The sequence below is a fragment of the Eumetopias jubatus genome, unplaced genomic scaffold (assembly GCF_037043125.1).
Source record: "Eumetopias jubatus isolate StellerSeaLion01/CBP00866 unplaced genomic scaffold, mEumJub1_p1.0 scaffold_5, whole genome shotgun sequence".
In the NCBI taxonomy this organism is placed as follows: Eukaryota; Metazoa; Chordata; class Mammalia; order Carnivora; family Otariidae; genus Eumetopias; species Eumetopias jubatus.
The window spans coordinates 27,769,533-27,783,227 of record NW_028274811.1 but is presented as its reverse complement, the minus strand read 5'-3'; the positions used below and the strand labels follow the sequence as shown (position 1 = coordinate 27,783,227).

General features: G+C 55.1%; 1 protein-coding gene across 6 annotated transcripts in view; it reads right to left on the bottom strand.

The window, feature by feature from the left end:
* TCF7 (transcription factor 7) overlaps positions 1–5,540 on the bottom strand; it is a 32,911-nt gene extending 27,371 nt beyond the window's left edge. For 2 of the 6 annotated variants that reach the window (XM_028103596.2, XM_028103599.2), the window contains exons 1-3: positions 5,179–5,535; positions 4,947–5,013; positions 4,316–4,440 (exon numbers count right to left, since the gene is read on the bottom strand). In XM_028103596.2, the coding sequence (XP_027959397.1) occupies positions 4,316–4,440; positions 4,947–5,013; positions 5,179–5,430 (444 nt within the window). In that variant the 5' untranslated portion in view covers positions 5,431–5,535. Of the gene's footprint in view, positions 1–4,315; positions 4,441–4,658; positions 4,728–4,946; positions 5,014–5,178 lie in introns of those variants that run through there. The other 4 variants (XM_028103600.2, XM_028103598.2, XM_088023263.1 and 1 more) reach the window with 4 other exon arrangements.
* Between the last annotated feature and the right edge of the window lie 8,155 nt (positions 5,541–13,695).

Genomic DNA, 13,695 nt, shown 5'->3' with positions numbered 1-13,695 from the left:
GAGAGGAAGAGTATGGCACAGGTGAGGAGGGGCTGTCAGCAGGGCCAGCCACCCAGGCACTAGGGCTGTGGTAAGTGGTTTGGACCTTACACCAAGAGCAATGGGAAGCCACTGCGGGGTTTCATCTGATTGATGCTGGGCTGGTGTGTGGAGCCTAGATTGGGGGTTAGGGCAGGGGTTCAGAGGGGGGCCAAGGTTGAGGTAGAGGGAGCCTGGGGAGGCCGTTACTGTCTTCTGGGTGAGGGATGGTGGTGGCCTGGGCTTTAGGTGGAGACTGGAGTAGAGAAGTGGGAGATCTGGCATGTTTGGAGGGGAGCCCAGGTACTCTTTGTGCTCCTCAGCTGGCCGACTCTGCATCTTCAGAAAGCTGCTCGGCAGACCCTCCTCCACAGCCCACAGCCCACGTGGGGGCCAGCTCCACCCAGGACGCCCCAGCAGGGCCTTCTGTGACAGCTCTCCTCCAACCAGGGCCTGGTTCCAGTCTGTTCATCTGTCTCCTCCACTCAGCTAGGCACTCCCAGAGGCAGAGGCTGGCTGTGATCGGTCTTGTGCCCAGCCTGGTGCCAGACCGCTCCTAACAAGGTTCACTCCAACCGGGGCTGGTGATCAACCCTCACTAACCGTCCCCAGCAAGACCCGGCCACTCCCTCTCTCTGAGGCTATGGAGGGCTGGGTGGGTGCATCTCTGCAGAGCTTCCCTGGACATGGTGGCCGTGTGTCAGCAGCACTTCCTTCCTCTGCTCAAGTCTTGCTCATACCTGCACCTCCTGCTCCCCACAGGGCTCGTTAGCACAGCCCTCATCTGACCTCAGACCTTGGAACCTGGGAATGTGAGCTCAATGGCCTGGAACCCAAGCAAGGGTCCACTGCCTCAACTGGGCTCCCCCACACTGGAACTGATGCCCGAGCCCCTAGCTTGGGGCAGGCACATACACCGGGACGGCTGTGGAGATCAGGCCTGGGGAACAGTCCCAAGTCCCTGCAAGAGCCAAAAGGCTCAGCCTTTTTATTTTTTTTCAATTGAGATGTAATTCGCACATCATAAAATTCACTGTTTCAAAGTATACTGTTCAGCGGCTTTAGTATATTCACAGGGTTGTGTACCCATCACCACTGTCCAATTTCAGAACACATTCATCACCCCAAAAAGAAACCCCATACCCATTAGCCATCACTCCCTATTCCCGTCTTCCCTCAGCCCCTGGCAACCACGCATCTATGTTCCATCTCTATAGATTTGCTTATTCTGGACATTTCATCTAAATGGCTAAAGGCTCAGCAGCCTTCCAGGCCATAGACTCCGAGTGGAGCCCACACAAGGGGCCACAAGAGCAATCGGGCCTCATCTCCTTTCTGAGAAGGTTTGCGCCAGGCTGGCAGTCTCACCCATCCAGGAGTCTGAGTTTCCCTAGGGAGCGATGCCTTACTCATCCCAGAATTTCCTCAAAGTCAGGCCCAGGACGAGCTCACTGCTCCTTCCACCCCCACCCCCACCCCCAATCTCAGAGCAGAATAGAGCAAACAAAACAGAAACAAGGACTGGCTACTGGTCAAAGCCAGAAACAGTCTACAAGCCTACATCAGATGCCTCACAAACAGCAGCCATGAAATAAACTTTGACCTAATTCTCCCTTCCCAAAACAGAGTTCACAAGAAGGCACGTACTAAAAAGAAGCATGCTTTTAGGGGAAAAAATCTCCCTCTGCCCCCTGGCAGCTGGCTGTGAGGTAGTCATTTGGTCCATTGCCCCTGGCAAGCTTTGAGTCTGCCCGGTTTGAGGCATCCAACATGGTAGCCACATGGGCGTGCCACCCACACGTGGGTGGAGGACACCTTGGCATGGGCTTTCCCCACTGTCTGGGGAGGTTAAGCGACTGGCCTTAAAAACCTGTCAGCACAACTGCTGACTGCCTGGATTCTCTGAGAAAGGGCAAAGGGGGCTGGGTGGCCTAGATCTAAGGCTCATGGGCAGGGGCTGGGCAGCCGGACATCTGTCCCCTGAAGAGGGGCTCAGGAAAGCAGAGCTTGGGAAGAAACCTCCAAAGGCAGTTTTTCCTCAGGGCCCTACAATGGACTCCTGACCCACTGTAAGAGTATCTTTTCTGATACTCTGATACATATGCTCCCAAAACATGGAGTCAATCAAATTTGCTTTTTAAAACCAACCATATTTTAAACGTTCACACAACTTTTCGGGTAACACAAGCCACTACTCCGATTTGCTATTTATTTTGAACTATCAGGTTTGCTTAAAAAAGGCTCCCCTATATTCATGGACATTTTCCTTACCCGGTGTCACCCCAACTTAGGCCCTTGCCTCTGTCCTTGTCCCCACCCCCACAGAACAGCTGGTTCCAGCACACAGAACATTAGCTCCAGAGCCTGTCTTCCTCCTCCCATGTTCCCAGAAGCCAGACAGTGGGAGGCTGCAGCTGGGTGGGGAGTAGGGCAAGGGGATTTACGTCTATAGGAGAAAGTATGATATACAGAAAAGCCTCTGCTATAGCTTAAGAAAGATGCCCAAGTTGAAAAAACAAATGACCGCAGGCCAGGAGAATAATGGTGTGCCTGCCCTCAGCCCCCACCCCCAATCCTGACTGTTGGAGTTGGCTGTCTGTCGCCTACACTCTGATCAGTGTGAGCTTAAGGACACCAAATGGTCTCATCACCACACCCTGAAAGAGAACGAGGCCCTCCCACTCTGGGCACTCTCCCACTGGCCCAGGCCCTGAAAGGAACGCAGAAATCCCGCCTCTTCCCTGCACCACTGTGGAATCACAAGAGGCTGGAGGGGAACAGTCCTTCCTAGGACTGTTCTTGGGCCTAGGCCTTTTGTCTACTCAAGGCCGTCACAGTGACCCCAGCACCCTATGCAAGCAACTCACCTGCCAGCAGTTCGGCAGCGCTGCATTATGTCAAGTTGGCCCAAAATCTAAGGGTTACACGTTGTAAGGGACCCAAAAGCATCTACGTTAAGCATCTGCTTATGCAGGGCGGAGGTCTCTGAGGAGAGGTGCTGCATCAGGTGGCAAGGTCAGAGGGCAAGCCCCCTGCCCCATAGACTTGAAAGAAGCAAGCACCTCACAGACGGAGCCATCCTAGAGCAGAAAGACCACTCAACCAACATGCTCCTTCTGCCTCTGAGGAAATGGGGAGTCCAAGCAGCAAGGAGCTCATTTCTGCAGTCAACAGTTTACCAAGTTTTCCATTCTGGGGTTTGTAGAGAGAAGCCTCAATCTGCCTTCTCACCTCCCACCAGCTTCGGCATGAAAACAGCTTTCAGAACCAACCCTCCTCCTTCTTGATCTGAAACAGCCTGGCAGTCACCCTCCTCCCTCGGAGTGATCCTCCAACTAGCCATGTGAGCCACCTACCTGCTGGCCCCTCCTGCACTGGACCTCCATTTGCAGCCACCAGAGTTCCCCAAACACCTCGTGTACTCTAGGAGCTCTAATCTCACCCTTGATTTAGGCCAGCTGAGGACAGTCTGAAACACTAAGCTCAATTTTTTTTAAGCACAGCTGTACTGCTCCAATGCACTCAGAATAGGCTCTTTACCTTTAGATCATCTGTACCAATGAGGCAGAAAAGCATGGTTTGTAATGATCTGGGGCAGAAAAGCATGGTTTGTAATGGTCGTGGAATCTTTTCGAAGCACCTAAACATATGTAATTAGTAAAATCATTAAAGGGGCCCCTTACCCACACCACTGATTTGAAACCACCTCCCAGAGCTTATGAGAACAAACCAGTCTCATAAAAACCTACTTTCTACACATAGCGTTCAGGGTCTTTCTCTAGCAAGGGGGCATTCATGCCAATAAGGATAGAGTGAGTAGAGCATGTTTCTCCTGCACAACCAAGAGCTCTGAAACACACTACCCTTTCTGCCCATTCTTCCAAACACCCAGGCTTGGGTTCTTAGGCTTGGGGAGAAGGCTAACTGCAAAACTCACAGCTAAGACCACACTACCAACACCACCCTCAGGAGGGGAGGGGATGGTGTCAGCTCAAAAATTCTGGGAAAAGACTCTACCCTGGCATTACCTAGCACCAGGACAGGGCCTGCACCTGCTTGTGAGCAAGCTAGGAAGACAAAAGCCAACAGCTGGAGGGAAGGGGGGCGCCTAGGGCAGTCTCTCTCCTTCCTTCTGCAAAGTTCTCCCGGTTCAGATCACACTGGGCGTGTAAGGGAAAAGGCACCAGAACACAGTTCTCACCTATCTATCTTCTTCTAGGCAAAAGTCACTTGTTGCCCATGCCTCACATACCTGGTCAAGGAGGTAGCAGGCACAAGGCCTGCCGGGGCCACTTACCAGCGGGGGCTGCGGCTGGGGGTGCTGCCCTGCTCCCGAGTGGGGCGGGTAGTGCATGAGCAGATTGAAGGCGGAGTAGACGGTGTCTTTGTACATGCCGCTGGCGCACTCTGGGGCCTTCAGGCCTGGAAAAACCACAGCTGGGTCAGATGCGCCCGACCGGGTGGCTCGGGCTGGAGGCAGTCTGCTCTCCAGAGAAAGAATTGCCGAGGGGTCCGGCTCACGTGTGTGGCCGGAGAAGGCACGGGCTGGGGGTGCCTCAGTTCGGATGCAGGACCCCGAGTCCAGGCCTCCCCTCGGCGGCCCCTACTTGACCCCCAGCCCGCCCTCCGGGCCAAGGAACCTGGGCCAACGCTTTCTCCTCAAGACTGGGGATTAGGCAGTCACCTGGGCAGGAGGGGAGGCAGAGATGGCGGGGGTCTGTTTACTCCTATAAAGGTCAGGGCACCGGAAGTGACTCGAGCCCGGCGGCGCCCTGGAAACCCGCCCCCACTCCCCCCGCCCCGGCTCTGCCGCCTCCTTTGGCTGCCGTGGGGGCAGGCCCCCCCGGCCCCCCCCCAACCCCGTCCTCGGTGGCCCCCTGTCCCACCCGGGCCCTTAGCGGGTGGAGGGGAGGCGGACCGAAACTCACCGTCCTCCACAGACTCTGGAAGTTTGTCGGGGAAAAGTCTCTGCGAAGTGTGCTCCCGTTCGAGCGCCTGCGGGGAGATCCAGAGGGGCCGTGAGGGGCGCCGGGCTCGCGGCCCGGGGCAGGAGGGGTCCGAGGGATGGGTACCCCAGGGGCCCGGGAGGGCGGGGCGGAGCCGGCCGGGGGCTGGGGGCGGCGGGCGCGGGAGGGGCGCGGGGCGCGGGCTGGCGCTCACCTCAGCCCCGACCTCCGCCTCGCCGCGGGCCCCGGCGCCGGCCCCCGGGACCTCCGCGCCGCCCGCCGCGCCCTCGGACTCATTGACCAGCGACGACTTGAGCTCGGCCAGGTCGCGCTCCGGGCCCGCGGCGCTGTCGCGGCTCTTGTCGTCCTGCTCCTCGCCTTCGTCCTGGAAGGCCAGCAGCTCGTCGGGCGCGCCTAGGTCGTCGCCCCCGCCCGCGCCGCCCCCGCCGGAGTCCAGCTGCGGCATGGTGCGCTCCGCCCGGGCGCGGGGCGCGAGAGTGCGGGGCGCGAGAGTGCGGGGCGCGGAACCGGCCCAGCAGGCGGCGAGCCCGGAGTCCGGACCTCCGAGCCCGAAGCGCGGCGGGCGGAGCGCGGACTGACTCCGCCTGGGCGAGCTGCGGGCGCGGGGCGCGGGGCGCGGGGCGCGGGCGCCAGGCTGAGCGGCTCCGGGAGCTGGCGGGTCCGAACATCAAAGGCGCCGCCGGCCGAGCGCGGGGGGCGGGGCGGGGACGCCGGGGGCGGGCCCTGTTGGTGGGCGGGGTCAAGCCGCCCCGCCCCGCCCCTCCTCTCCCCGAGAGGCGGGGACGTGAGCAGCGCGCACAATCTTAAAGGGCTAGCTCTCCCCGGCGTCATTCTGGGAGGCGTCCGGCAAGTTTGAAAAGCATCACCCTTCTTCCGAAATATGGGAACTCTAAAGGAGACTCCTGACCCCGCTTCCTCACCCACAATAAGGGATTCCCGCTCTGCGCCCGGGGTTTCTCCCCCAAGTGCCAAGGGAGCGGGTCTCCTAGGCCCTGGGGCGGGAACTGGAACGCAAGCCAAGGTGTAATCGCTTTGGCGCGCCGGACCAGTACGTCCAGGGCTTGAAACTGGGGACTTCCTAGAGGTTGAAGGCTGTTCGAGGCTGCGCGCGAACCCCGCCTGGCAGGGTTAGGATTCCTCAAATTCCCGGTCTCTGCCCTGTTCTCCAACCTTAAGCCGACGTGGGACCTCCTTCCAGGCTGCCCAGATACAACGCGAACACAAGCATATTTCCCTCACACATTTATTGAGTGCCTGTTGCGTGCGGGGCTCATGCATCACACATCTGCCATGTGGCATCTCCGAGGCTCGAACAGAGCCAAGAGGACAAGGAGGAAGGATCCCCCAAACCCCGTGAGGATCCTTCAGCCACCCACCTCCTCCCTCCCTCCCAACTCGGTTCTACGCCTAGAACCTGCGGCCCAGGGATGCGAGCCTTTGGGCAGCCACGTGGGCCGCGGGATTCCGAAGAGGGGTGGGTCGTCAGAAGCAACTCAGCACGGGAAGTCGCATTCCCATGGGGCCAATTGACTCGGAGCCTGACGACCGCGGACTCTCGCAAGATCCAGGCTGCAGGCTCTATTAGAGCCAGAGGAGCGCGGGAACTTGCGCCAGCTTCCATCACGTCTACAGGGCACCCGGGGTCCTGTCCACGCGGGCCTCCACAGCACGCTTGGCCCCCGCTCCACCACTGTATCTGGGAAAGACACAGGTCCTTTAGGATCGAGGCGCAGTGAACCGCAGCCCCCCAGCAGTTTTCTGAGTTGGATTCAGTGTAGACTTTCCCATCTCTCCGGAGAGCACAGGGAAAGAGGGTATTTGGGAAGGAGGGTGTCTTGGACGCCTCTCCCGCTCGGAGCCCCACGGGACCCCTGGCAGCCGCGCAAAGCCGGGCCGGAAGAGGGCCGCGCCGCCCCTCCCGGTCCAGGCCCAGCCTGGTTGGCTGCGGATCAAAGAGCCAGGGCCGTCCTTCTCCGCGTTCAGATCCTATCTGCGCCGGCTCAGCGGGGCGGCTCGGCCTCCTACTGCACCGCTGCAGTGCCCGCTTTTCCTCCCTTCCGGGGGCTGGGGGGTGGGGGTTACTTAGCGCTCAGTTTGGGGATGGACATGTGGAGAAGACCTGCCCATTAGGTTCCCCCAGTCTCCTTTTCTGAGCGTGAGCTTGCTGCTGAGTCTCACTATTATCGCCACTGGACAGTGGTGGTGGTGGTGGGGAAATCCAGCAAATCTTAGCCCAGTAGAGAGGGGAAAGGGTACAGGAGGAGGGGCTCATGCCCTCCCCCACCTCAGCCCCTGAGGTGATAAGATCTGACTTGGGACGAACCTCCTCTGGGAAAGCTGAATGGGAAGATGGATCTGCCTAACTCAAAGGTTTTGGGGGTCCTCTTGCCTTTCAGGGTGACCCCAGCTTAGCAGGCACCTCCTCCAGGATAAAGGTCCCCAGACCCATAAGTGGACACAGGACAGTGGGGGTTGTTTTCTCTAGTCCATGGAGAAAGGAGAGAAGTCAGGGCAACAGTGAGGTGGTTTGTTTTTCTCAATAAGGCTGAATTTTTTCAGCTTAAAGTATTAGCTTTTAATCAGAGATTATGGATTTTCTACTTTATTGGTGTAAAACAGCCTTTCTTTACTAAAATAATGGTGGAAATTGATTTTTTTAAAACGTCCTTATTCGGCAAGAGAAAAATTTGGCCATTCTATTCACTCTCCCACCCCCAAAACTCTTTGGACATTTTCTAGGGCTGTGAAATCCCAAAGTCTGGGAACCACTACCCTACAGGATCATGCCCTGCTGGGTGGAACCAGGGGAGGAGGCAGGTGAGCAGGGAGAACATGGGTGTGAGGAAGAGAGGTAAGGGAGGGAGATACAAGCTGAGTACCGGACATCTACAGCCATACTGAAATCAGCTTGAATGCCTGCTAGGGAGAATCTCCCATGTACCTAACCCTGGACTCAGGCTGTGGAGAGGGGAGAGGCAGTGGTGGGGTTCCTGTTCTCCAGAAGGCATTGTCTGCTTGAGAAGCTGAGAAGTTATTAGAGCCAAGTTTGTTGGTTATTAGTCTATGCAGACCATCGGCAGAAGGAGCTCAGATATGGTGAAATCAATGTGGCTGAAGTGATCAGGTGGGCTTCCTGGAGGAGGCGGACTTCATCTGGACCTGGGAGGCTCTGTAAGGTTTGGAGAGATAGAGAAGAAAAGGAGCTCAGGCTTGTCCACCAAAGGCAGGTGTGGCCCTGCAGCAGCCTCTTGTCTGGTCAGCACTGATTCCATCATCATCATCCTCATTATCACCTGCAACATGACTTCATATTCCTGAGTGATTGCTATGTGCCAGGCATCATGTCAAGAGCTCCACATACATTATCTCACTTAATCATCAAACCAATTCTGTGACATTGGGACTATTATCCCCATTCATGAACGAGGAAACAAAGCTCAGAGAGGTTGAATAAGTCACAGGATCTCACAGCTTAGAAGTGAGAGTATCAGAATTCCAAAAACTTGACAGTCTGACTCCTGGACCTGCACCCTAACTACCACCACACACTCTAGTGTTGCATCATGACCTCTAAAATTCCAGAAGGGGGTTCTTACCTGCTTTGTGGTCTCTGCAGAAAAATGCTGATGAATGAACTGTGACTAATAGAGTCCTGACTTTCCGAGGGGCTCATGTTGCTTGGAGGGACCACCAGGAGGACTGGGGAGTCTCTCTTGTTGGTCTGTATAGGGTGGTTCAAGCTCTTTGCTAGATAGGAGGGCCCAGAGCATCTCCCTTGAGTCAGACCTCAGTCTGTACCACCTCTGGGCCCACCCTGGACTGCCCGCTCTGGGCACCAACTCAGATCCCATACAGTCACTGTGGCTCTGGGGTTCTTCCCCAGAGTGGTGAGTGGGATCTGCTGCGGCTGCCCTTCTGGAGGTGACCAGGCAGTTTCAGGATGAAGGCCAGAGTCTTCTGCAGGAAGGCCCCAGAGTCTTCTGGACCCATGAAGTCCAGGTCAGAGCTGAAGATTTATTTATTTATTTTTAAAGATTTATTTATTTGGGAGAGAGAGAGTGTGTGTGCACATGCATGTGGTTACATGCACATGCAAGTGGGGGGGAGGGGCGGAGGGAGAGAATCTTCAAGCAGACTCCCAGCCTAGTGTGGAGCCCGTTGGGAGCTCCACCTGGGGCTCGACCTCACGACCCACGAGATCATGACCTGAGCTAAAACCAAGAGCTGGACCCTTAACCGACTGAGTCACCCAGGTGCCCCCAGAGCTGAAGAGTTAATGAGGCTTCATCTTCATGCACCTGAGCCACAGGTGGGACATGTGGTGTCCTCGGAGGCTGGACACAGGACAAATTCAGAACTCACAAGGGTTGAGGGTCTGACCAGGAGAGCTCCAGCTTTAGATTTAGGCAGATCTATCTGAGTTTGCATCCCTGCCCTACCATTTCTAGCTGGGGGATTCCAGACAAATCACTGACCCTCTCTGAGCCTCGGCTTCCTCCTGGGTAAAATGGGTATCACCCCCCAAAGCTGCCTAGCACTGCGGGAGTGATCTTGAGATGATTTCCATATCCTAGGAAAGAGCTTAGCTCAAGGCCTGGCACATTCCAAGAGTTCTAATAAATGGGTGCTCTTGAGCTAGATAGTTTTCGGAAGTTGTTAGGCTAATTGGCTCTTCATGTAACGTCATGTAAGTGTTCTCATGGCCTGGGCCCACCTCATCACAGCTAAGGCTGAAAATGTACTTTTCCTTTCCTTTTCTTTCAAGTTCCTTCACATGAAAGGCCTGTGTGAACTCTCTGACCTTTTCTAACGGGGAGACCCTTGAAATGTGGCATTTCCAGAAAACAACTCAAAGGAGCCCCAGAGGGGTTTGGTAAATTACAACGGGGAGACGTTGGAGCGGCATCTCTTCCTGCCCGTCAGCCCGCCTGGCATCCTGTCGGGACATGCCGAGCACAGCCCGGAGGCCTGCCTGGCTGCTGGCTCTGGGCAAGCACACTTCCCGTGTGAGCCTTCTCGCTCAGGGCAGAGCCTGGCCACACATCCTAGAGGCAGACTGTGGTTTGTTACTAGAAACACAGTGTGCTCTCTGGAAACTGTGTAGTTTCACTGTATGTTCATGTGTGTGTGTGAGTGTGAGTGTGAGTGTGTGTGTGTGTGTTTGCATGTAGGTGGCTGTGGCCTGCAGAATGGCAGACACACAACTGTTGTGATGTGACTACTCTGGGTCAGGTACCACTCAGCTGCCTTCAAAATGAAGCAAGGGATAGGGTGGACCTTGCTGGCTCAGTCTGTAGAGCGTGCAACTTTTGATCTTGGGGTCTTAAGTTCAAGTCCCATATTGGGTGTAGAGATTACTTAGATAAATAGGTATTTTAAAAAATAAAATAAAATGAAGCAAGAAGGGTTTGGGGTCATTTTTTTCCTTCTTTATAATCTTCCACGGGTTCCCCTCCCACCCCATTCCTCAGACTTCATGCAATAACCAAGAATTGCTCTTAAAATAAAAATTTAATGAGGGCACCTGGGTGGCTCAGTCAGTTAAGCATCTGCCTTCAGCTCAGGTGGTGATCCCGGGGTCCTGGGATCGAGTCCCACATCGGGCTCCCTGCTCTGAGGGGAGCCTGCTTCTCCTTCTGCCTCTGCCTCTCTCTCCCTCTGTTTCTCATGAATAAATAAATAAGATCTTTTTAAAAAATAAATAAAAATTTAATGAAAAAATGTAATGATAAAGCTAGATGTTAGCTATTCCTGGTGAAACCCCAAGGAAGTTTGGCCAAACTGGCTTGCAGGGTGGTGGTGGGGAGACTCCAAAGAGCTGCCCCTCAGCTTCAGAGATCTTGTTAGGACAGTTTCCCACAGGCTGATTTCCCACATCATGCCAGCCGCGGTTCCCAGTGAACGGGGCTGGGAGTTGCTCACCAGGAAGAGGAAATCACCCCGGGGTTTCCACAGGAAGGGATCCGGACTCAGAGGCACCAATGTGTCGGCAGCGAAGGTAGGCTGTGAGTGGCCATTGTATGCCATGCACTGTGTGTCAGAATGCATGGGTCTCCAAAGAGCTTGGGAGTGCGGGGCCTGTGCCGCGGTCCCTGCACTACCCCCTGACCCGCTGCGTGAACTCAGGTAAGTCCTCTGCCTTCTCTGGGCTCAGGGCCCCTTACCTAGTTCCAGAGAGGTAGTGAGGAGCCCACAACTATGAGACCAGAGGGGAGACAAGAAGCATCACAAACGCAACAGGAAGCGAGGGACACAGAGCCAGGGGCCCTGTGGGAGTCGCCTGCCGTTTCACAGAGGAATGTGCCCATATTAACTCATGTTTGGATTGTGAGAACAGCCCCGGACACGTGGATAGAGGAACCTCTTACCAGGAAAGTACCGCTAGATATCTAGTTGACACAGGGTTGTAACGGCTTTGCTGCTTATTCCCACTGCCTGTTACAGAGCTGGCAAAGTGCAGTGATCAGAAATTTTTAAAGATTATTCGTTTATTTATTTGTCAGAGAGAGAGAGAGCACATAAAGCAGGGAGAGCAGCAGGCAGAGCGGGAGAAGCAGGCTCCCTGCTGAGCAAGGAGCCTCACCAGCGGTGGGACTCCATCCCAGGACCCTGGGATCATGACCTGAGCCAAAGGCAGCCGCTTAACCAACTGAGCCACTCGGGCACCCCAGTGCTCAGAAATGTTTAGACTGAATGGATGGATGGATGGATCATTCACAGCAGTGATCACTTAAAATCTGGGGAGGAAATACTCTGCCTAGTACCTGCTTTCAAGGAACTCTTGTGGGACACATCAGGACAGATAGAGTTTCCAGGAGCCAAGGGTTCAGGCTTTTGTATATATGTCCTGGCACAAAACTGGCAGTCAAGGAGGGCTTCCTGGAGGAAGAATGTCAGCCTAGGAGGCAAGTAGGAATAAAGAGAACAGGGCTGGGATGCCTACCTGGCTCAGTTGGTGGAGCATGTGACTCTTGATCTGGGGATTGTGAGTTCAAGCCCCACGTTGAGTGTAGAGCCTACTTTTAAAAAAAGAGGACAGAGTTTTGATCAGGTGGAGCAGTAGGCACATCTGGGTTATGGTGGACTTGGACCCCATAGGGTCTCTGGGGCTTAGGTGAGACAGGATCCTGGGGGAAAGTTTGGCCATCTATTGAGCATTGCCCAGAATGGCATATCTTCATGTCCCAGGTCCTACAGTCTCCCTACCCCCATCACCTGGGACAATTCCTCTCCTCCCCAGACACTGGCTCTCCCTGATTATCCCCTCACCAGAACAGACTCCTGGGTGCATAATCCACCATCTTCCACTTGGAGAATGCCCCCTTTTATTCTGAGCATCTGGCATGTTGCAAGAAGGACCAACGGGATGTGGTAGGCACGGAGGCCTTGAGAAGAGCCTGCACCAGACCCTGTAGTCCTGGTCCCAATGTGCACAGCCAGTAAAGGCTCTGAGAAGCCCTGCACCAGAGACGTCCTGTCTAGCCTTCTTCAGTCAAGTGTGTCCCAAACTTATTTGACCATAAAACTATTTTTCCATGTGTAATTTTCCAAAGAACAGAATTCCTCTGGAAGTCTTTTGGGGAATGCTGGTATCCCTGCTTTCAGTAGGCAGAGAGGGGCACTCCTTATCCAAAACATACTCCAGTTTGTGTCCCTGATAGGGAGGACATTAGCGGTAGCTGAACCCCAAACTGGTCATCACAGCTCTAACCAGACTTCACTCCTGCCCTACTGGGTTGTCACCTTCTTGGGATCATGGACCCTTCATCTGTGCCCTTGCTGAGTGCTAACATGGACCAAGCATACTGTGGTGCTTGATAAATACCTGCTGCCCATGAGGTGAAGCTCTTGTGTATAGGTCCAACCCAGCTTGGTTCTTCAAGCTCCCAGCGGGGAAGGGGGGGAAGAGGGCGGCACAGTATTCCCATTGGTTTGTTAGTTGGGAATTCTTATATTCTTATGGGACCTGGACTTATTTCTGGTCTTTCCCTCATAAGGGACGCTTTCCCACCTGCTCCTGTCCACAGGGGTCTCTCTCCCTTCCAGATTCCCATGGCCTGTAGAATTGGAGCCATTCAGCTTCTCCTGGGCTGCTCGGTGTGCTTCCTATGAGCGAGTCTCTTGTGTCTCCACTGCTATCTGCTTTGTTGTCTGGCAGTCAGGAGCTGGGCTTGAAGCTCACAGCCTGTGTGGAAACGGGCTTCTCCACCTACTCATTGTGGGTGGGAACTTGAGCCAGTCACCGCTCTCTTAGAGCCCTCATTTGCTCGCCTGTTCAGTGGGGGCAATAATGACACTTGTCTCAAAGAGCTGGGAAGAGGGGATGTGCTCTTGCTTGTAAAGTACTTAGCACAGCATAGTCTGGTGAAGAGTAGGTTCTGGCTAAGTGATGTCCAGTGTCACTTACTACTATTGGTCCCAGCCAGCAGCGCTGTGCTCAGGACCGGGCCCTTAGAAGAGCCCGTCCCTGCAACCCTCCAGTCCTGCTAATCATGGGTGGAACATGGGGACCAGGGTAGGGAAGGCACTAGGAGCCCTGCCTTCTGAGGCCAGCCTGAGTCTGCCAAGCATTCAGCCTGAGTGAAGGCTGCTCTTGCCAAAAGATGGCCATCTCCAGATGTCTACAGGCTGGAGGGAGCCGGCTGGCCTGTGCGGCCTGAGGGCAGAGACAGGACTAATGGGAGGAAATTACATGGAGAGATTTCATCTC